The 25,306-nt window shown below is 41.1% G+C and overlaps 1 protein-coding gene across 1 annotated transcript in view; it reads right to left on the reverse strand.

The window, feature by feature from the left end:
• The window catches only part of DOK6 (docking protein 6), a 389,543-nt gene that overhangs the window by 74,366 nt on the left and 289,871 nt on the right, over positions 1-25,306 (reverse strand). The window contains exons 6-7 of the mRNA XM_061130680.1: positions 15,129-15,267; positions 3,240-3,357 (exon numbers count right to left, since the gene is read on the reverse strand). Of these exons, the coding sequence (XP_060986663.1) occupies positions 3,240-3,357; positions 15,129-15,267 (257 nt within the window). The remainder of the gene's footprint in view (positions 1-3,239; positions 3,358-15,128; positions 15,268-25,306) is intronic.

Here is a 25,306-nt window from a genome sequence, read left to right on the forward strand (position 1 = left end):
TAAAAACATATTTTCTAATTATTTCTAACCTCAGGAACAAGCAAGATGAATTTTACAAGATCATGACTGGCAATTTAAGTGCATAGTGCTGGCATTTCTGGAAGGAACCAACGAAATGAGAAGCACATCTTCTCTGATTCATGAACTGTCAAAGCAGTTTCCCCTCCCTTTCCCAGTCCTCTAATCCTTATCCTATTAAAGATCTTCTCATACAAATAAATACAAAAAATAATCACCTGTATATACATAGAAAACTATAAAACACTGATGAAAGAAATCAAAGAGGACACAAACAGATGGAGAAACATACCGTGTTCATGGATTGGAAGAATTAATATTGTCAAAATGGCTATTCTACCCAAAGCAGTCTATAGATTCAATGCAATCCCTATCAAGCTACCAATGGTATTTTTCACAGAACTAGACCAAAGAATTTCACAATTTGTATGGAAATACAAAAAACCTCGAATAGCCAAAGTAATCTTGAGAAAGAAGAATGGAACTGGAGGAATCAACCTGCCTGACTTCAGACTCTACTACAAAGCCACAGTCATCAAGACAGTATGGTACTGGCACAAAGACAGAAATATAGATCAATGGAACAGAATAGAAAGCCCAGAGATAAATCCACGAACCTATGGACACCTTATCTTTGACAAAGGAGGCAAGGATATACAATGGAAAAAAGACAACCTCTTTAACAAGTGGTGCTGGGAAAACTGGTCAACCACTTGTAAAAGAATGAAACTAGAACACTTTCTAACACCATACACAAAAATAAACTCAAAATGGATTAAAGATCTAAATGTAAGACCAGAAACTATAAAACTCCTAGAGGAGAACATAGGCAAAACACTCTCCGACATAAATCACAGCAAGATCCTCTATGACCCACCTCCCAGAATATTGGAAATAAAAGCAAAACTAAACAAATGGGACCTAATGAAACTTAAAAGCTTTTGCACTACAAAGGAAACTATAAGTAAGGTGAAAAGACAGCCCTCAGATTGGGAGAAAATAATAGCAAATGAAGAAACAGACAAAGGATTAATCTCAAAAATATACAAGCAACTCCTGCAGCTCAATTCCAGAAAAATAAATGACCCAATCAAAAAATGGGCCAAAGAACTAAACAGACATTTCTCCAAAGAAGACATACAGATGGCTAACAAACACATGAAAAGATGCTCAACATCACTCATTATTAGAGAAATGCAAATCAAAACCACAATGAGGTACCATTACACGCCAGTCAGGATGGCTGCTATCCAAAAGTCTACAAGCAATAAATGCTGGAGAGGGTGTGGAGAAAAGGGAACCCTCTTACACTGTTGGTGGGAATGCAAACTAGTACAGCCACTATGGAAAACAGTGTGGAGATTTCTTAAAAAACTGGACATAGAACTGCCATATGACCCAGCAATCCCACTTCTGGGCATACACACTGAGGAAACCAGATCTGAAAGAGACACATGCACCCCAATGTTCATCGCAGCACTGTTTATAATAGCCAGGACATGGAAGCAACCTAGATGCCCATCAGCAGATGAATGGATAAGGAAGCTGTGGTACATATACACCATGGAATATTACTCAGCCGTTAAAAAGAATTCATTTGAACCAGTCCTAATGAGATGGATGAAGCTGGAGCCCATTATACAGAGTGAAGTAAGCCAGAAAGATAAAGAACATTATAGCATACTGACACATGTATATGGAATTTAGAAAGGTGATAACGATAACCCTATATGCAGAACAGAAAAAGAGACACAGAAATACAGAACAGACTTTTGAACTCTCTGGGAGAATGTGAGGGTGGGATATTTCAAAAGAACAGCATGTATACTATCTATGGTGAAACAGATCACCAGCCCAGGTGGGATGCACGAGACAAGTGCTCCGGCCTGGTGCACTGGGAAGACCCAGAGGAATCGGGTGGAGAGGGAGGTGGGAGGGGGGATCGGGATTGGGAATACATGTAAATCCATGGCTGATTCATAGCAATGTATGACAAAACCCACTGGAAAAAAAAAAAATAATAAAAATTAAAAAAAAAAAAATAATAATCACCTGTTAAACACAGTAGTCAAGTTGGTGGTAAGACAGTTCATTTAAAATATCAAATGCAATTATCTTCCATAAGTGACTAAAATGGTTCTGATTGCTTTTTCCTGCAGAATGTATCTTTAATCATTCATCCCCATTCATCATCGAATCTCATTTTTCTAGGTTTGAAACTCTGGCAAGCAAATATTGCTTAAAAAATAACACTCAGGTTGCTTGTTACCATTTTTTTTTCTCTCAAAACATTTAGTGTTGTTAATATGAGCAAAAGTTAATGCATAAAAAGAAGAATATTCCGAGTGCCTAATTACGTTGAAGGGTATAACAGTTATTCCTTCACCTGGTATTTATTGGGCACCTCGTACATTCAAACCTCAAAAAAAGGTTTGTCTGATGAGCGTTTTCATCTGTGTGTGTTTTTTTTTTTTTTTTTTTTTAAGCCTTATTTTTCCTAGTTCCTGCTTCCTCCTGTCTTGGTCGGTTATTAGTTTCTTGCAGCTGAATATTTTATTTGAAGGATAAGTTTATTCATTGAGCACAGAAGGGAAGAAACAGGAAGAGAATCGTGGAAGCTGAGTTCTGCTGTTATTGATCAAATACCTGCCACTGTTAATCTGATTCATCCTTTAAGCCACGTCTATATAGTCAATCAACCATTCACCATTAGGAAAAATACGGAGGCAACAGACTTACAGCAGCTGCCCTGCTCCCTCCCAAATGGTTTCCACGTCAAGGCTTCGGCTTAACCTTAAAACTATGAGAAAGTTCATGGAGCATTTCATTGCGGAGCCAGCAGTCAGCCTCCTGAACAGATATTCAACCCTCTTACGGCAAAAAGATGCTACGGGGGAAACGCTTTGTAAGACACAGCAGGAAACAGACCATGGTAGTAGCTACTTTTAGCTTCTGACAATGTTTTGTATCATTTTTTCAGTCCAATTCATCCACCAAAGCGGCTCCTCAGCCCTTGGTTAGCTTTGGGATAATTTTTACCGTAGGCCTATGAAGTATTAACTTTAGAAAAGCCACGGTAAGTCTCAGAGCTCCCACTGTGGCCAGGGACAGCAGATGAATGGAAATGGAGGAGCAGCAAGTGGGGCAAATACAAAGCAAACGGCGTGGCTCCTGGGTTCGCCCCCAGGAAGCCCAGGCGGGGTGTTTCCGGCGCTACTTGCCTTGCAAACTGTAGATCTCTCCAACGCTGCTCTGCCGGGTGATGTGGTGCCAGTAGGCGCTTCGAGGAAGAGAGATCGATTTGGATAACGTCATGGGTTCCGTCAAGCTTGTCTGAAGCTAAAAGAGAAAGAAACTGTGTCTCAGGCTTTACTTAAAATGTTCAATTCAAATCGGCTCTTGAAAAAGTTCAGGGTTAAATATGAGTGACATATAATAGACTCTATTACAGGTTCCTGCATAACATGCTGTTTCAAGATATCACTTTGGGGGGGGGGGGCGCGGGGGGAAGGGGCTGCGCTGGGCGGCTTGAAGGGTATTAGTTCCCTGACTAGGGATTGAACCCGGGGGCACCGCAGGGAAAACGCTGAGTCCTAACCACTGGACCGCCAGGGAAGCCCCAAGATCATCATTTTTAAGTAAGGAAAACCGTGACTTAAAAAATATGAAATAAACACTTGTAAACAATTAATCTCATTAATTAAGAAGGGAATGAAAAGATGAAAGACCGATTCCAAGGGGAATTCAAGGAGCTTACAGTCGGTCAGGAACGCGGGTGAAGAACCACAGCGGTGATCCATTCTATTCCACCAGACACGTTTATCTGCACTTCGATAAGCAAGAATTACCTGCATGACTATCAGCGTTCTACAATTTACTGAACTGTAAAATAACTCAAAAAATGGAGGTGCAACCCCTGTCAGAAACAGACACCCCAAAAGAGCACCAAACGCAAGATGGCATTTCATTTTCACCCCTTTGAGTGTCTGTTGGGCTGCATCCCGAGACCTATAAACCCTGTACTTGCCCAGCTTCTAGACTGAAGAGCCCAGAGTCAGAGACATCAGCGGTTTCAAGGCCACAATTCCCAACCATTTTGGCACCAGGACCGATTTCGTGGAAGAGAATTTTCCCACAGACGGGGTGGGGTGGATGGTTTGGGGATGATTCAAATACATTACATTTATCGTGCACTTTATTTCTACAGTTATTACAACAGCTCCACCTCAGAGCATCAGGCATTCAATCGCAGAGGTTGGGGGGCCCTGGTTTAATGGCTGGGGACGCTCACATGTTGGAAGCAAGGTCCTGGAGCGACGCCCTGGTGTGCGGCAACACAGCAGCAGTGTTACAGGGGGATGGACGTCAGGAGGGCGCGTTAGTTACCAGGGCAACCAGCAGAGGCGCCAGAGGCTCCTCAGCACCCCTGTGATTAGAGTAAGCACCAGGGGGGGCTGGGGTGGGCATCCCAGGTGACCCTAGTGGTAAAGAACCCATCTCCCAAGGCAGGAGACTCAGGTTCCATCCCTGGGTCAGGAAGATCCCCTGGAGGGCGTGGTGACCCACTCCAGTATTCTTTCCTGGTGAATTTCCACCCTCCACAGGGTCGCAGAGGGTGGGACAAAACTTAAGTGACTCAGCATGGGGCCTGGGGCAAGTGCTTAGGCAGGCCAGTTATGCGAGCAGGTTGCAGGTGAAGAAGACACTGGCCAGGCAGGGGACAGACAGAGGGCAAGAGGACAGCCATGCTGAGGGGCCGGGCCACACAGCATCTTATGTTCCTAACACCCGCCCCCAGCCTTGGCCAATGGCTCCTCCCTCAAACGGACCTCATTCCTCACTCCTTCGACAGAAAACAGTGCTTTCCCTGAGAAGTTCTGTGATAAAAGGGTCATGCGTGCCTGGCACTCAGGCGCTTCAGTCGTGTCTGAATCTTTGTGACCCCGTGGACTGTAGTCCGCCAGGCTCCTCTGTCCATGGGATTCTCCAGGCAAGAATACTGGAGTGGGTTGCCCTGCCCTCCTCAAAGGGGTGGTATCTTTTCTCATTTGAGAGATAAACTTCAGGTTAGCTACAGAGATCCACACAACATCCTATCAGGTGATGCTCGGACACATGATTAGTTCAAAGAGAATGATACTTTACATTGCATTTTCCAGAAGAAATTCATTTTCATTGATTCACAGTATTTTCTTCAGAAGTCCCAGAAATGGTTTTGTTTGACCCTGGCTCACATTTCTCTGATGTAATCTGAGCCAATGTGCACTTTCTGACAATGGGTGATCCTCTAATTAATAACACATGTCTTCTTTATTTAGTGACTGACTCCTGGCAAAACTGGGAGCCATAAACATCACCTTGGTCAAATCTGGCCTTGGAGTCCCATTTGCTCGCTGGTGGGGGACCCTGCCCCCTGGGGCTCATATATGCATCCAGAGTGGCTGCCCTTCCGAGAAGGTGCTGTCCAGAGTTCCTGATATGATAAGTTAATGACAGGCCCTTAAAGCCACATAAAACTAGGAGGCTTTTAAGTTTTAACTAAAGATGAAGCCATAGGACTTGAACGTATTTGTTCGATTTCACTTTTTAGTAGTGAGGCATTTCTAGAACTGCCGTGTCTTGCCACAGAAGTGCCCTACTTGGTGTATCTGAGAGTCTAACTCTCTTGAAGGTCTTTTTCTTTTTTTAAAGGATGGCTTCAAACATAGCAACACTGGAGCCAACTTTTCAAAATTTTCTCTATTTCAAAATTTTTCTTTTTTCTATGAAACGGGTATACTAACACACTGACACCCCATGGTTGGCAGACAGTGGGTGTATGAGCCATGCTAAGTCGCTTCTGTCGTTTCCAACTCTTTGCGACCCCACGGGCTTCCCTGGGGGCTCAAATGGTAAAGAATCTGCCTGCGATGCGGGAGACCCGGGTTCGATCCCTGGGTTGGGAAGATCCCTTGGAGAAGGGAATGGCAACCCACTTCAATATTCTTGCCTGAAAAATCCATGGATGGAGGAGCCTGGCAGGCTACAGTCCATGGGGTCCCAAAGAGTCGGGACACAGCTGAGCGACTAACACTTTCCCTTTCAAGGGCTTCAGTCATATCCGACTCTGCAATCCCATGAACTGTGACCCGCCAGGATCTTCCATCCATGGGATTCTCCAGGCAAGAATACTGGAGTGGGTTGCCATGCACTTCTCCAGGGGATCTTCCCGACCCAGGGATTGAACCCCTGCCTCTTAAGTCTCGGGCATTGACTGGCGGGTTCTTTACCACTAGCGCCACCTGGGCTGTTAGGGAGAAGCCAGAACATCTGAGTTCCAGAAGGGCCGTGGAGGACTGAAGACCACTGCAAATTATTGGAGAGCCTGCCTTCAGAAGCAGGGCTCTGGGTTCCAGCCTTTCACACCCGGCTGGCTGGTGACTGCTCTGGCTGATGAGGGCGGGTACTGTGAGGCTGTTTCGGGCACACCCTTTAAGACCCTGGGGGGAGTTTCTTGCCTCCGTTGTTCTGAGTCACCAGGCGAGCCTCACTGTTTTGAGGCTGCCGTGGGCTGAGGAAGCCCCGGCTCCCTGTGTCCACAGGCCATTAAATCGAGGTCTGACTCCTAGAAAGTCCAACCATTTTCATCTTACAGATAGAAAATCCAAGTCCAGGAAAATTCAAGGATTTGCTCGAGGTAAAATCCTGAGTGCAGAACCCCCAACAGAAAACAGTCCTCCTGACTTCTGAGTCCACTGCTCTTTATCCTGTTCATATGCTGATCTCTCCTGGGAAGGCGAGCTTCCTCCCGCACGAATGACAACATAGCCTTGTGTTTTGAGAGGAGTCTTGCTGCCAAGAAGCAGCAGGAAGGGCCTGACCACTGATGTGATTTTTGTGAACGCATACGCTCCCAGCACCTCTTCCCATTTTACTAACAATATCATCCAGCTTGTGCCACTGCCTTCTGCAATTTCCCTTCACTGTTCTGGGACCCCGCCAGCCCTTGTGAAAAAACTTAATGCTAATTTGTGTTCACCTACATAAAATTCATGTGTATTAAAAAAAAAAAACTGTTAAATATATCAACTTTCCTTTTGTGCTGCCTCTCCCTAATTATTGCCTAGAATTTTAAAAATCATATTAGCACTTGAGACACAAATCTCTATGACTGGGAGGGAAGAAAGTTACCACTTACAGATGAGCAGTTAGGAGTCATTCTCTATATGCAAACTGGTTTCATAGGTTATCTCCTTTAATATTCACATAAATTATCAACAAATGTGCCATCTGACTTTTACAGACAAGGGAAATGGGGCTCTGGGGGGTCATGGGACTTGTTCATGGTGTCACAGCCAGTGGGCGATGCCTCTGGGGCTCGGAGCCCATGACGTCCTTCCCTCTTTACCACAGTTTGTTGTAAAATAATTGATTGGAAACTTCTATTCAAAAGGCAGGTAAGATGAGAATTACTCCAGTTGGGTCAATTCCACTGGACTGATGCAGAATGTGAGCACCTCTCTCCTATGTTCAAAAATAAAAGACCACAATTTGTGTGGCAGAGGCTCAGAGCTAAGTCCACTGGCTTTGTGGTCCGCAACTTGTTATCAGAGATCAACACCACAGTTGCCTAGCCATTTGACTTCAGGCAAGGTACGTAAACTTTTTTTTTTTTTCCAAGATTCAATTTTTCCTTATCTCTAAATTAAAGATAAGACACATTTAATGTGCTTCCAGTGTTGTTGTAAATATCTTACAAGACGATGCTTTTACTATGAAAAGCACACTCATGTCCAAAGTGCTCAGTAAAGACCACCGATCTAAGTCTAAGAGCTCAACAGAAGCAAAAAAACTCATTCCACCCTCTCCTTCCCCTGCTGTATTTGTAAGTCCATAGACATGCAGCTTATCAGAAACACACAACCCAATCAAAAAATGGGTGTAAGACCTAAATAGACATTTCTCCAACAAAGACATACAGATGGCCAGCACACATAAAAAAGATGTTCAACATCACTCATTACTCGAGAACTGCAAATCAAAACTATAATGAGGTATCACCTCACACCCATGAAAATGTCATCATCAAAAGATGACAAACAGTAAATGCTGGAGAAGATGTGGAGATAAAGGGAAAACCATCTTGCATGGTTGGTAGGAACGTACACTGATACAGCCACTCTGGAGGATCCTTAAAATACTAGGAATAAAGCTACCGTATGACCCAGCAAGCCCACTACTGGGCATGCACCCCGAGAAAACCGGTCTTCAAAAAGGCACAGCTTCTCTGTATGACGAAGAGAATTAAAACGTGCTTCCTACGGGCAGATGTGCCAGCCAGCCCCTGGTTTGTCTGAGACAAGAGGAATGGGTGGGGAAACCATGTAGATGAGACCCAGGGCAGAAATCCAGGTGGTGGGGCCGAGTGTTCATGTGACGTGGGACACGAATGTCAGCGTAAGAAAAAAACACAATGCTTCATAAGGAAAAGCTCAACACCGGCGCACTCCCTCAAGAACAGTTAGTTTTATTTGTTCTTGGAAAAGAGCTCATGAAACTCGAAAGCTGCACAGAAATCGAAGCCCAGGAGACCGTACACCAGTCAAGCTTGGCACTGTTTGGATTCGTTCAGACAGTCCTCTGAAGTTAGAAGGTTTATGGATGATTGGTTTCTCACAGACTTAATTCTCAATAGGGGACACTCACTCTTAATCTTCCATTTTATTCAACGTAACTAGGAAAAAAAATAGAAGGTACCTTGCTGAGTTTGTAGCAGACTCACAAATAAAATGCAGTTTATATAGTCACGAACTGGAAGCTGTTAGGTGACGTTTAAAATTGGACTTTGTGGGATAGTATTTTCATTAACTTGAAACAGAATAGGTGTCATTATTACATACTTTAAACCATGTATTGACCAAAATACTTCCGCAGAGTGCGAAAAAAAGCTGGACTTTGGAATAACATCAGAAATTATTACAAACATCTACATAAATACTTTGAATGCCACTCTAATCTGTACTCAGTAAAGTTTTTTTTTTTTTTTAATGTTTATCAGCTTGCATCTTTTGCCTCCTTTTTTTTTTTGATGGCATTTTGTTGTTGTTGTTTTATTTTATCTGTTATTTATTTTAGGCCATGCCATGCAGCACGAGATCTTAGTTCCCCAACCAGGGATGGGATCCACACTCCTGCAGTGGGAGCTCACAGTCTTAATCACAGGCCCACCAGGGAAATCCCAGTAATGCTTTTAAGAATATATATTCTTTATCTATCTATCATCTGTAAGCAGATACATTTACAGAGCTACCCTTTGAATCTAAGGAATATGATGAATACATTAAATTAAAAGATTAATTAAACATTAAATTTCATAGGTGTTTTAAATAAAAGTTTTGCTGTCATTTGATTTTGAAGTATACAGAGGCTGTAATACGTGTATGTAATTAATTTCCAGTGTATGCATATAGTGAATTCTGGGATAAACTTTAGTGGTGGTTATAAAATTTTACCCATTTAAAATGAAAGGTTTTCCTTTTGCCGTGTTATGAATTACCTCATAATTATTGAGCTTTTACTAAGGACCAGGTGGCAGTCTAACCCTCTGCAGTGGGTGCTCTTGCTCCTTCTTCCTTCTTTTAAGGAGAGGAAGGTAAGTGACTTGCAGGAGGTCACACGGCTCTGCTGGTTTTTCCCTGGAGTCTCCCTGGTTACCCAGCATGCTGTGCGGCTTCCGCATAGTGCGTGTGCATCCAGGGACTGACAACTATGCTCACATTCTTTAGGTGTAGCCTTAATGGTCTTCTCATGCAATTCTTACATCAATTTCCTAGATTTTAGACTGCCCCTACTGGCCTACTCCCCCACACCCATTTTACAGCATTGTCGCAAAGAGGAGTCAGTCTGATTCTTTGGGTTGTATGCATATATGTCATATATGTTTGTATGCTGAATCATTTTGACTGACTTTTGAAATCTGTTTTTTTTTTTTTTCTCTCTCTCTTAAGGAAATTACACTTGTAATTGGGGCTTTCCTGGTGGCTCAGTGGTAAAGAATCTGCCTGCCAAGCAGGAGACTTGGGTTTGATCCCTGGGTTGTGAGGATCTGGAGAAGGAAATGGCAACCCACTCCAGTATTCTTGCCTGGAGAATCCCACAGACAGAGGAGCCTGGTGGGCTACAGTCCCCAGCGTCGAAAAGAGTTGGACACGACTCAGTTACGAAACAACAACGACACTCCTGTAATTGCCAAGAGCAGATTGTATGCCTCTGAATAAGTAAGACTACTATAGTTTAAAGAAATGAAAAAAGAACGATTTTTGTAGATTTCCCTACTATTGTTCTATTCTAGCAATATAAATAAAAGAAACAAAATTGTCTTTTAAACACAGTTGAACTTTTAAACGTTAGACATTAATTTTCCTTATACCTTATGAATTGTAATCAAGTTGATTATATGTTATATACATATATATGATATATAATACATTTTTTTAAGTGACATCTAGAGTCACAGCAACTTCCAAAGAGAAAAAAAACACACAATCTAAATAAAATTTTGACCATCATGCTATGTCTCAGCACAATGTATTAGAAAAATTATATGCTGCCTTCCTGTCATTTCCATCTCATTTGTGTATTTATTGCATATAGAAATTAGTATTTTCTTTGTTTTTGTTTAGAAACTAATTTTCCTTTAGTGTTTTGAAACATCAGGAACACGGGCCCACGTTAGTTATCAACTATAATAATTTGTTCTAACTGAGCTTGTGTTAGTTTAATCAGTGTCGGCCAATCAGTAAAAGAAAATTTCACAAAAATGCCAACAGCGTTTCCCAGCAGGGAACCGGTCATTGTCAGTAATAATGAAGGCTCTTGTCTGCTGGTTAATAATTGATAACACTGAGCAAGAGAGTCAAGAATAGAACTTTGGAGAAGGAATTCATACGCAGATATTCCTATATTTTGGTTGTAACATACCATTTGCCATCATAAATCACTCATTTAAACAATTTATAGAATTTCATAACCTTCTATGAGTAAACCTAGAAAAGAGATTGCAAAAAATGTTAACATTTTCCTGTCTATAGCTCATAAGATTATCTTGCTTCCAAATTCTTCATCTTTTCAGTATGGGAGAACTAGTTTTTTTTTTCCCCCATAGCTGATAGAGATTCACGTAAAATGAGGGTATGAAGAATGCTGTCACTCAAAAGAAAGCCAAACTGCCCAGGATAGGTCCCATTCTGGAAGCTTGCTTATTTCTTCAAAATTCATAAATGGGCACATGGTACTCCTCGCCTTATTAAGCAGGGACTTGAAAGAAATTGAAAGATAGAATTTAGTGACAGTTGGGAATAACAGTTTAGAGTCTTCAGAATACTTATGACAAGTATTATGGTATTTTATACACTCTAGGATGCCATCATTAGAAAGACACGTGATTTTATGGAGCACTAGGAAAGAACAGTGCTGCTAGTTAAATCGTTAACTCTCATCTGACTTGAGAGACATTAAACTGTGAAAAAGATACCCATCTTGGAATTCATGCCATGGAATAGCATTTCCTTGGTCATACAGCTACTTAGACAAGAACTATTTCATAGGCTGGTAGCAGTCAATACTTGGGTAAGATCTGTGATCATGTATAAATCTGGAAGGGCAAATACACTAACTCTGAGTCGCAGTCTAAGTCACTTGTACATGAAACCAGCTTCGTTCTCCCCTCTCCACTGTCCTCCTCCAAGGCAGGCCTACTATGTGCTAATGGGGTGGCTGGAGAGGCAGACACTGCTGCCTCCTCACCAGAAATCTCTTTTCATCTTACATGATAAAAGGGAAATAAGATCATTTGTCTTTAAATGCTTACTGTTCAAAAGGCTTACTGTTTGGGGAACAGTAAAACTTTCTAGTTTGTTAAATGTGTGACTTTAACTTGCTTTTATTTCTGGTAACAAGAGCAAGTAAAATGATAGATCTTAGTGAAAGAAAACTATTTGTTTTCTAGGAAGGACATTCTATGTGAGACTCTTGCTGTTTTTCTCCATCCACTGGAGCTTAGGAAGACCACAGAAGTGACAGTTTTGGACAGCAGCACCTTTAAGTCCCGCCAGTGGTGTTTTTTAGGCATCACACGTGGTTTGCTATCTTGCTCGTATTTCAATAACTGATGCTGTTTGTCCTTAAATTGTGCCCAGAGCTTTTCAGGTGATCAGGAAGCAAGAATGACTGAGAACAGGAGCATTCCAGACACTATGTTTTTAAAGGACAAACTGTAATTTTTGTTATGGGGGGTTCTTTGCTTTTAAATCACTGACATTGTTACGAAGCTTAAAATGACTAATGACAATCCCTCTTTCTTTCCTTATTTTTGATAAGCTATCAGGAAAAACCTGTGTTTTAAAAATTCCATTTATATTCAAGTCAATGTATGACAAAAACCACTACAATATTGTAAAGTAATTAGCCTCCAACTAATAAAAATAAATGAAAAAAAAATTCCATTTATATCTTCTCATCAGCTCCTTCCCTGTGTACATTTCATAGCATTTATAAAGCTTAAGAACATACAAAGCAAATTTAAAACAAGAAATTTCTTTTATATTATTTGTGTTTGTGTGTGTAGTATTGTGTGTGTATGTATGTAACAGATCCATTGAAATACAAAATTAAATTATTTCAGGGCCTTTGAGGTCTTGTTGACGATGATGTTAGCCTACACTCACCCTTCACAGGCAGAGCCATGCAAGCACCGTTGAGATGTGTTTTGATGAATGGCTGTTATCACCGAAACAATGAAAACTTTCCTTGAAATTGCTGCACATGCAAAGTGGAACACCTTCATTTTTGACAACAGAATTAGAAGAACTTGGAGTGTTTTATCTAATTTATGACCTCTGTGAAACGGAAACAAATTCAAGAAGTGACATTGTTTAAATATGTGGCTTTAATAATTTCCCCTGTGTTCTCAAATAATTTGAAAGTTGGTAGTCACACTTTTTCACCCGGTTTAAGCCACTGGATAACTGAAGAAGTCCGAGCCTGCTGTTTTAATACTGTCCCCTTCCCCTTCCATCTCCGAGCACTCAGATCTACAGTGTACCCCTATCCTGGCTTCCCCTGCCTGAGAGCTCAGTCAGTGGACCATCTGCACCATCCCCGTTACAGCAATAGTCTCCCTCCTCTTCCCTGGACTTGCTTCTCAGTGGCACAGGATAAGACAAAATACAACTGCATCAATGGCAAAGGTGAATCAAATTTGGTGTTGCAATTCTTTTGGCACAGGCTTGTCAGGTGTACTTGAAAGGGACGAACATATTACTTAGCTACAGCTGGGAATAAAACTATCATGTCTTCACCATCATTGCAGATCTCAAAACTACTCCACATCATCATCATCATAATGAACCTTTCATGGTACCTCCTGTGTGCTAGGTCTGTTCTCAGCACTTCATATGTATTAATGCACAGATACCTCATTACAACCAAATAAGTAGAATGATTATGTCCCCATTTTACAGACAGAGGAAAACGAAATATTTAGAGGTTAAATGAGCTGCTCAAGATTACACAGCCCATGAGTAGAACCAGAATGGGAAGCCAGCACACTGAGGGCTGTCCTTACCGCAGACAATTACGGTTGCTTGAAAGAGCTCCTGGACTTTCCTTCATGAAAATACTGTCTAAGTGCCTCTACTTATAAGCATTTTGCCTGTTCAGAACAACTAGAAGTAAAGAACTATGCCTGCTGACTAATAGAAAATGACATCACAGTTGTTCATTTTAGCTCAAAATGAACACCAGCAGATTGTAAATATGGTCTGATAATGACTGTGTTTCTCAAATAATTCAAAATTTGGTAGTTACTTTTTTTCTTCCAATTTAAGCCATTAGAAAAATGTTGTATTAATTAGGTAACTGTTAAAATAACTTAAATTTAACCCAAATCTTTCTCAAGACTAAATCCTACCAACGTCCTGGTGGTACTTCATCAATTAATCCCATAGTCTTATATTAATAATCCTCTTTATGTTCCAGCTACTCGTTCACTTCTCACTGAAGGCCAAATGGAAGCCTGACTTGCATTTGCCACCCTTAGATATTAGGAAGGTTCTTTAAACCGTATCTTGGATAGAGAGACAAAAATGTGTATGTAGTATTGACAAAATTTGAAATGTATTAAGAATAATGTAAAATCATTCCTTAAACCACTTTGTCTTCTTACATTTAAAAGATAATTTTACATTTCAAGTCATTATGTATTTGAGATTTTTTAAAGTCCAAATAAAATAATACTAGATAGAAAGCCCCATAGTCTTTTAATGGAATAGAAATATGAGTATTTTTCTGGGTAATGACCCACCTATTTCTCAAAACTCCACTTTTGTCCTCTCATAGATGGGTTCTAATGCATCCCTATAAATTCTGTGGAAAGACAATATTGATCTCTTTTGATGATCAATGACCAATAATAATTCTTTTGTTTGCTTTTCAAAGAAGTTAGTAGTAAAGCTTATACTGTTTTTCAGATACTTGTAAAATTTGCTATTTCAGATTCTTTATGAAATTATTTCTAAGCTTGACCTTGAAACTACAGTATAGTTCCAGGACAGGATAATAGACACCTGGTAAACAGTATAAGCGCCTTCTGCAAACATTTTAGTATTGGCTCTGAAACATGGACAGAAAGAGCTAGGAGTTTCAGAGAATCTAAAATAAATACAAAGACAGAAAGAAAAATGGCACGCTTTCTGGTAGAAACCTGTTTTCCTCGTTATTGTGGGTCCACACTCACATCTCTGATTGTCCGGCTACGTGTGGAGATATGCAGAGGGCGCCGCTCCCTGTCTGACTCTCCGAGCATGCCATCCCTCTTCAGGTAACCATGGCAACAGGTCACAGGTACATACACAAAGTGCATGGCTCCCTGCAGCGGCCACAAACAGCTGCTTTGTCATACACTGAATAGAATATTCGAGAGATGAGGTTCGGTAATTGGGACAGGCTCTCAGGGCCGGGGTGGGGGTGGACACTGGGGCGCTGTCCTGAATGGACCCACATATACACGATGCGCATTGGAGCTCAGTGACATTCATTTCCAAGCTGTTAGGTTACCAAGGAAGGGGCCTTACCCGGGCCTTCTGCTCCATTTCTAGCATTAATCTCTCATGCTGCTCAGCTATGGCCAGTGTCGCAGAATGGACCTTCTGATAGATCATTTCTCCTTCCCTTGTTTGAAAAGTGAACAGTCCTTCTCCTGTGTCACACATTCTGTGAGAACAGAGACAGGGAAAGAGATGGGTCTTCATGTGCTCAAGTGCGTAACAGTTCTCCTCGCCCTGTAATCCCCTCCGCCTTGACCCACACAGGCATGAGTGAAGCAGATTCATCCTGGACCAAACCAACCAGCTAGCCAGCCAGCTAACCAACCAATACACCTATAAATGGTGCATGAGAGTGAAACTCAGGGTGAATATCCACGCACATTTGTAATTTTAAAGATGAAGTGTTCACAGCAGTGTAAAAGCAATTTCAGTTATGGCAGTGCACGTCTTACCAATATTTAAAGAATAAAAACAAATTGTTGCTTTAAGAACCTTTGCATTGATATCATAGCACTATCTCCTATGACTTGATAGCTCTTGAAATCTTAAGAATGAAAATCAGCAATTTTATACTCATTGCAGCAGGAACCAAGGAGCAGACTTTAAGGATCTGCATACATAGGTTGAAGCTTTTATTCAAACTGAAGAATCCTTACGTAAATCTCAGTATATACTAAGAGACAACATGGCAGAGGGGAGACTCAACATGGATATAAGAATATTTGTTTGAACCTTCGCTCAGCCACTTACCAGCAGTGTGACCCTGAGCAAGCTAACCCTCCTTTCAACATTTCCAGCAGGAAAAAATTATAATACACATGTCATAAGATCATTCATGACAGTTAAGAGATGATACAATATTTTTAGTGTCATTTAGCATGTATTAAGTGCTCAAAAATGTTGGTTATTATTTTCATCATAAATATGACACTAATCTCAATATCCACCACAGAGAATCTGTTGGTTTAAATATAATATTTTTATCTGACGGACTATTACAAAGCTATTATCATGTCATTTATGAAAGCACGTAATAACATTGAAACTCTATTTCTTCTTTCAACCATGCCGTGTGGCTTGTGAGATCTCAGTTCCCTAACCAGAGATTCAACCTGGACCACAGCAGTGAAAGCACAGAATCCTAACCACCTGGCCACCAGGGAACTCCCTAAAATTCTTACAGTGTAAATTCAAGAGGAAAAAAATCAGAATACAAATTCCTTTTCTATTATTTAACTATGATTACTTTTTAAAATGGGGTTTCCTAGGTGGTGCTAGTGGTAAAGAACCCACTTGCCAATGCAGGGGACTTAAGAGACACGAGTTTGATCCCTGGGTCAGGAAGGTCCCCTGGAGGAGGAAGTGGCAACCCACTCCAGTATTCTTGGCTGGGAAATCCCATGGAGAGAGGAGCCTGGTGGGCTCTAGACCCTCATGTCGCAAAGAGTAGGACATGACTGAAACGTCTTAGCACTCATGCACCTTTAAAACAATTTTTTCTTGGAATAAAACCACTGACAGTTCCTCAGGCAGCAAGATTATGGATATATTTTATTAATAAAGACTAATTCCAAAATAAAAAAAATTAATTAATATTTTAAACCAGCTTTTAAAAATAGTTGGCAGCCTTCAGAAAGAGGCACTGAGGATCAATATGATGTTCCAGTTCACAGACTGGATATTAACAGGATGGCCATGTTGTTGTTTTCAGGCTATAACACCAAAAGATTTGCATGAAATACTCATGAGGCCAACCCCCATCTTCCAGCACCGAAAAGATTTTAGATTCTTCTCTGTGATTCTCCGAGGAGTTTCAGTAGAAAAGAAATGTCTCAAGAGGCTTTAGAAATTACAGAGGCTGCAACTGCCAGCCCTTAGGGCCCCATAGAGCCAGCACTTAGCTTCTGTGAAAGAGATCTTAATAAAATTCACACAGCGTGAAATGGAAAGTCTGAGGGAAAAATGAAGAGTTTTCACAAAGTGAAACAAATGAGCTTTCTTTGTTGATTCTGAGGAGTAAAGAACCCCAACAGGAAAAGCAGGCAAACCATTGAGAAGCGGTGAGCCCGTCTCATCTGAGGTTGAGTTTTGTTCATTGTCACTGGAAAAACACTGCTTATTAGCCTTTGAAAATCAGATAACGAAGATACAAATTGTTATTTTATACCCAGTCACTGAGATGCACAGGTCTAATCCTTTGCCACTTCCTGGGACTTAACTATGCCTAGCGGGGGTGTCTGAAGGCATACAGAAGGGATTATATTTTTCCCCCCCAAACTCTGAAATAAAAATTTCATCCATTGGTCAAGAAACCAGGAATTAGAACACACTGGCTTAAAAAAACAGAGAACTTTTGGGTAGAAGATTCTGTTTTCTCAACATAGGTACCCAAAGCCAAGCTGAAATTACACTTCTTTAGTACAACTGGCTCAGATTTATGACTTCTGTCAGCAGTGTTGGAATAAGCAGTTTAGGTTTTTCCTAGTTATTATTTAAAACATGTACTCTTGGGAGTGGTAAGCAACAGATATTTTTTCTTATACGTCTAAAAAGTTTTGTGGTAGCAAGCCAGTGCTAGAGAGGACAAGATGAGAGATGAAATCACTGTGATGACCAATGCCTTGATCCTCAACATGGTCCCCTGACCAGCAACACTGGGAGCTGTCCAGAGTGCTGAAGTGGAACCTGCATTTTGACTTTTTTTTTTTTTTTTTAAAGTTGGAATATAATTGCTATGACAAAGGATGCAAGAAGATACAATGGAGAAAAGAGAGCCTCTTTAATAAGAGGTGCTGGGAAATCTGGACAGTTGCATGTAAAAGACTGAAATTAGAACAGTATCTAACACTATACACACACAAATAAACTCAAAATGGTTTAAAGATGTAAATGTAAGACCGGACACTATAAAACTCTTAGAGGAAAACACAAGAAGAACACTCTTTGACATAAGCCACAGAAAGATCTTTTATGACCCACTTCCTAGAGTAATGAAAACAAAAACAAAAATAAACAAATAGGACCTAATTAAACTTGAAAGCTTTTTGCACAGCCAAAGGAAATCATAAACAAGATGACAGCTTTCAGAATGGGAGAAAATATCTGCAAATGAAGCAATGGACAAAAGATTAATCTCTAAAATATACAAGTAGCTCACAAAGCTTGATAAAAACAAGCCAATCAGAACCTGCATTGTGACAATATGCTTTGCACACACATTATAGTTTGAAAAATACTGGCCTATAGGACTCTTTCCATAGGCCACCATGTCACTCAAGGGAGTGGGGGATGATACTTGGAACCCATAAGAGGAAAAATTAGGAGTGATATTTGCACAGTTTAAGACTGTGACATGTGGACTTGAAAGAAAGGAAGAAGTATGACAAAATGGACAAAAAGCAGAAAAGAACACTTTCCATAATCTGGGAAGAACTAAGATAGAGGAGTAGCCCACATAGTCAACAAAAGAGTCCGAAATGCAGTGCTTGGATGCAACCTCAAAAATGACAGAATGATCTCTGTTCAATTTCCAAGGCAAACCATTCAATATCATGGTAATCCAAGTCTATGCCCCAACCAGCAATGCTGAAGAAGCTGAAGTTGAACAGTTCTATGAAGACCTTTAGGATCTTCTAGAACTAACACCCCCAAAAAGATGTCTTTTTCATTATACGGGACTGAAATGCAAAAGCAGGAAGTCAAGAGATAACTGCAGTAACAGGCAAATTTGACCTTGGAGTACAAAATGAAGCAGGGGGAAAGGCTAACAGAGTTTTGCCAAGAAAATGCACTGGTGATAGCAAACACCCTCTTCCAGCAACAAAAGAGAAGACTCTACACATGGACATCACCAGACGGTCAACACCGAAATCAGATTGGTTATATTCTTTGCAGACAAAGATGGAGAAGCTCTATACAGTCAGCAAAAACAAGACTGGGAACTGACTGTGGCTCAGATCATGAACTCCGCATTGCAAAATTCAGACTTCAATTGAGGAAAGTAGAGAAAACCACTAGACCATTCAGGTATGACCTAATTCAAATTACTTATGATTATATAGTGGAAGTGACAGATAGATTCAAGGGATTAGATCTGATAGACACAGTGCCTGAAGAACTATGGATGGAGGTTCGTGACATTGTAAGGAGGCAGTGATCAAGACCATCCCCCAAAAAAAGAAATGCAAAAAGGCAAAATGGTTGTCTGAGGAGGCCTTACAAATAGCTGAGAAAAGAAGAGAAGTAAAAGGCAAAGGAGAAAAGGAAAGATATTCCCATTTGAATGTAGAGTTCCAAAGAATAGCAAGGAGAGATAAGAAAGTCTTCCTCAGTGATCAATGCAAAGAAATAGAGGAAAACAATACAATGGGAAAGACTAGAGATCTTGTCAAGAAAATTAGAGATACCAAGGGAACATTTCTTGCAAATATGCATACAATAAGGGACAGAAATGGTATGGACCTAACAGAGGCAGAAGATATTAAGAAGAGGTGGCAAGAATACATAGAAGAACTAGACAAAAAAGACTGTCATGACACAGATAACTAGGATGTAGTTATCTACATCTACTACAACTAGGATGGTCTGACCATTCAACTAGAGCCAGACATCCTGGAATGTGAAGTCAAGTGGGCCTTAGGAAGCATCACTATGAACAAAGCTAGTGGAGGTGATGGAATTCCAGTTGAGCTGTTTCAAATCTTAAAAGATAATGCTGTGAAAGTGCTGCATTCAATATGCCAGCAAGTTTGGAAAACTCAGCAGTGGCCACAGGACTGGAAAAGGTCCATTTTCATTCCAAACCCAAAGAAAGGCAATGCCAAAGAATGTTCAAACTACTGCACAATTGCACTCATCTCACACACTAGCAAAGTAACACTCAAAATTCTCCAAGCCAGGTTTCAACCATACATGAACTGTGAATTTCCAGATGTTCAAGCTGGATTTAGAAAAGGCAGAGGAACCAGAGATCAGCCTGCCAACATCCATTTAATCATCAAAAAAGCAAGAAGTGTTCCAGAAAAACATCTACTTCTGCTTTATTGACTACACCAATGCCTTTGACTGTGTGCATGACAACAAACTGGAAAATTCTTCAAGAGATGGGAATACCAGACCACCTTATCTGCCTCCTGAGAAATCTGTATGCAGATAAAGAAACAGTAGTTAGAACTGGACATGGAACAACAGACTGGTTCCAAATAGGAAAAGGAGTACATCAAGGCTGTATTGTCATCCTACTTATTTTATTTATATGCAGAGTACATCATGCAAAATGCCAGGCTGGATGAAGCACAAGCTGGAATCAAGATTGCCGGGAGAAATATCAGTAACCTCAGATAGGCAGATGACACTACCCTTACAGCAGAAAGTGAAGAGCCTCTTGATGAGAGTGAAAGGAATGAAAAAGTTTACTTACAGCTCAACATTCAGAAAACTAAGATCATGGCATCTGGTCCCATCACTTCATGGCAAATAGATGGGGAAACAATGAAAACAGTAAGAGACTTTATTCTTTTGGGCTCCAAAATCACTGCAAATGGTGATTGCAGCCATGAAATTAAAAGACGCTTACTTCTTGGAAGAAAAGCTATGCCAACTTAGACAGCATATTAAAAAGCAGAGATGTTACTTTGCCGACAAAGGTCCATCTAGTCAAAGCTATGGTTTTACCAGTAGTCATGTCTGGATAGGAAACTTGGACTATAAAGAAAGCTGAGCGCTGAAGAATTGATGCTTTTGAACTGTGGTGTTGAAGACGACTCTTGAGAGTCCCTTGGAAAGCAAGGAGATCCAACCAGTCCATCCTGAAGGAAATCAGTCCTGAATATTCATTGGAAGGACTGATGCTGAAGCCGAAGCTCCAATACTTTGGCCACCTGATGCGAAGAACTGACTCATTGGAAAAGACCCTGATGCTGGGAAAGATTGAAGGTGGGAAGGAGAAGGGGACGACAGATGATGAGATGGTTGGATGGCATCACTGACTTGATGAATATGAGTTTAAGCTAGCTCTGGGAGTTGGTGATGGACAGGGCAGCCTGGCGTGCTGCAGTCCATGGGGTCACAAAGAGTCAGACACGACTGAGCGACTGAACTGAACGGAATTGAAAATAGAGGTGCTAGTTACATCTGAATATCCTAATGTCCACCAGTAACATGCACATTCCTCAACTGCACTGATATGAAGATTAAGTGACAATAGCGACAATGTCCGTGTGTCCTGACTGCAAACTTGAATTCTTTTGAAATGTATAAACAATGACAAATGCTATCTCTCTTTATACTTAACAAGGTAGTTGCACAAAATTATACCTATATAAAATAAAAGGTTAAAGAGTAGAAACTCTAAGGTCACTTTCAGCTTTAAGGAACAGTCTGGGGCCTCATAAAAATTCTCAGAAGTAAACAGGAATGGGCTTAGTTGCTCAGTCATGGCTGACTCTGTGCCCACCAGGCTCCTCTGTCCATGGGATTCTCCAGGCAAGAATACTGGAGTGGGTTGCCATGGTCTCCTCCAGGGGATCTTCTTGACCCAGAGATCAAACCTGCATCTCTTATGTATCCTGCATTTCAGGCAGGTTCTTTACCACTAGCACCACCTGGGAAGCCTAAAGATATATATATATAGACAAGCTGGCAGCACTGGGATTCAAACCAACGCCCCTGAAGAGACTGGAGCCTTAACCCAGCACCTTAGACCATGTGGCCACACTACCCTGCTTGTGGTAGGTTGTTAATATTTTGATGTAACAAGAATTTAAAAAATCCTAGTCTTTTCCTTAAATGGCTTTTCCAAATTCCATTCCCCTAGGGATTTAAGAGAGCCTGCTCTCTTTCTTTCGCTCACCTCACCACTCTATTCCAGAACCCCCTGACATAACAGTGGTGTCGGTCTTGTCTCCACTGTGTTCTACTGCAGCAGTATTTACAATAGTCAGGATGTGGAGGCATCCTAAAGGTGCTGACAGATGGATAGAGAAGCTGTGGTACAGATATACAATGGGATATTCCTTAGCCATAAAAGGAATGAGACTGGGTCATTTGTAGAGACATGGGTGTCTTCCATACAGGGTGCAATCAGTCAGAAAAACAAATATCACATAATGAAACTGAAGTCACTCAGTCGTGTCCGATTCTTTTCGACCCCATGGACTGTAGCCTACTGGGCTCCCCCGTCCATGGGATTTCCCGGGCAAGGGTACTGGAGTGGGTTGCCATTTCCTTCTTCAACCAACACATGTGGAATATAGAAAAACAATGCAGGTGAATCTATTTGCAGGGTGAGAACAGAGACACAGACATAGAGAACAGATGTGTGGGTTAGGGGAGGGTGGGAGGAGCTGGAGAGGCAGCTCTGACATATATGCACCCCCAGGTGTGAAACAGGTGACTAGTGGGAAGCTGCTGTCTGGCACAGCGCGCTCAGCTTGCTGCTGTGTGGTGACCCAGAGGTGGGATGGGAGTGGGTGGGAGGGAGAGTATGTATGTATACAGTGACTGAGCCACTTGCTTGTACAGCAAACACACACACAACATTGTAAAGCAATTACATGCCAATTAAAAAAAAGAGAGAGAGAGAGAGAGACCCAGAGTTCACTGTGCAGGCCTGCATTCACAGGACACTGAACTCCAGGGAGGCACCCTCCTATGCATGGGTCCAATGTTCCCTTCAAGGGGAGAAACACCCTCAAAGACGGTGCCACGGAGCCAGTCTCACTTGAGAAAAAGCCCCTGTTGTGTAATCACTGCACGACTGTCCTCCTCTTGTCCTTAGGTCTCAAAATCAGCTCTTTATTTTTTTCCTCTTTTTAATTTATTCTTTTATTGAAGGATAACTGCTTTACAGAATTTTGCTGTTTTCTGTCAAACTTCAACATGAGTCAGCCATAGGTATACATATATCCCCTCGCTTTTGAACCTCCCTCCCATCTCCCTCCCCATCCCACCCCCTAGGTTGACACAGAGCCCCTGTTTGAGTGTCCTGAGCCACACAGCAAATTCTGTTGGCTCTCTATTTCACATGTGGTGATGTAAGCTTCCATGTTACTCTTTCCATACAGCTCACCCTCTCCTCCCCTCTCCCCACGCCCATAAATCTATTCTCTTTGTCTGTTTCTCTATTGCTCCCCTGTAAATAAATTCTACAGTACCATCTTTCTAGATTCCATTTGTATGAGTTAGAATACAATATTTATCTTTCTCTTTCTGACTCACATCACTCTGTATAATAGGTTCTAGGTTAATCTACCTCATCAGAACACACTCAAATGCACTCCTTTTTATGGCTGAGTAATATTCCATTGTGTATATGTACCACTACTTCTTTATCCATTCCTCTGTTGATGAACATCTAGGTTGCTTCCATGTTCCAGCTATTGTAAATAGTGCTGCAACGAACAATGGGATACATGTGTCTTTTTCAATCTTGGTTCCTTCAGGGTATATGCCTAGGACTAGGATTGCTGGGTCATATGGTGATTTTATTCCTAGTTTTTAAAGGAATTTCCACACTGTCCTCCATAGTGACTGTATCAATTTACATTCCCACCAACAGTGCAAGAGAACTCCCTTTTCTCCACACCCTCTCCAGCATTTATTGTCTCTAGACTTTCTGATCATGGCCATTCTGACCGGTGTGAGGTGGTATCTCATTGTAGCTTTGATTTGCATTTCTCTAATAATGAGCAGTGTTGAGCATCTTTTTATGTGTTTGTTGGAGAAGGAAATGGCTACCCACTCCAGTATTCTTGCCTGGAAAATCCCATGGATGAAGGAGCTTGGCAGGCTACAGTCCATGGGGTCACAAAGACTCGGACATGACTGAGCGACACTTCACCTAGCCATCTGTATGTCTTCTTTGGAGAAATGTCTGTTTAGGTCTTCTCCCTATTTTTTGATTGGGTTGTTTGTTTTTCTGGCATTGAGTTGTATGAGCTGCTTGAATATTTTGGGAATTAATCCTTTGTCAGTTGTTTCATTTGCTATAATTTTCTCCCATTCTGAGGATTGTCTTTTCACCTTGCTTATAGTTTCCTTTGCTGTGCAAAAGCTTTTAAGTTAAATCAGGTCCCACTTGTTTACTTTTCCTTTTATTTCCATTACTCTAGGACATGGGTCACAGAGGATCTTGCTTTGATTTATGTCATCAAGTGTTCTGCCTATGTTTTCCTCTAAGAGTTTTATAGTTTCTGATTTTACATTTAGGTCTTTAATCCATTTTATCTTTGTGTATGGTGTTAGGAAGTGTTCTCATTTCATTCTTTTACATGTAGGTGTCCAGTTTTCACAGCACCATTTATTTTTTTATTTTTATTTTTATTTTTTTTTTATTTTTTTTTATTATTATTATTATTATTTTTTTTTTTCCAGTGGGTTTTGTCATACATTGATATGAATCAGCCATGGATTTACATGTATTCCCAATCCCGATCCCCCCTCCCACCTCCCTCTCCACCCGATTCCTCTGGGTCTTCCCAGTGCACCAGGCCGGAGCACTTGTCTCGTGCATCCCACCTGGGCTGGTGATCTGTTTCACCATAGATAGTATACATGCTGTTCTTTTGAAATATCCCACCCTCACATTCTCCCACAAAGTTCAAAAGTCTGTTCTGTATTTCTGTGTCTCTTTTTCTGTTCTGCATATAGGGTTATCGTTATCACCTTTCTAAATTCCATATACATGTGTCAGTATGCTGTAATGTTCTTTATCTTTCTGGCTTACTTCACTCTGTATAAGGGGCTCCAGCTTCATCCATCTCATTAGGACTGGTTCAAATGAATTCTTTTTAATGGCTGAGTAATATTCCATGGTGTATATGTACCACAGCTTCCTTATCCATTCATCTGCTGATGGGCATCTAGGTTGCTTCCATGTCCTGGCTATTATAAACAGTGCACAGCACCATTTATTGAAGAGGCTGTCTTTGCCCCATTGTATATTTTTGCCTCCTTTGTCAAAAATAAGGTACCCATAGGTGCACGGGTTTACTTTTGAACTTTCTATCTTGTTCCATTGGTCTATATTTCTGTTTTTGGTGCCATTACCATACTGTCTTGATGACTGTAGCTTTGCAGTATAATCTGAGGTCTGGCAGGTTGATTCCTCCAGATTCTTTCTTCTTTCTCAAGACTGCTTTGGCTATTTGGGGTCTTTAATGTTTCCATATGAATTGTGAAATTTTTAGTTCTAGTTCTGCGAAAAA

This window comes from Dama dama, chromosome 27 (assembly GCF_033118175.1).
Source record: "Dama dama isolate Ldn47 chromosome 27, ASM3311817v1, whole genome shotgun sequence".
Lineage (NCBI taxonomy): Eukaryota > Metazoa > Chordata > Mammalia > Artiodactyla > Cervidae > Dama > Dama dama.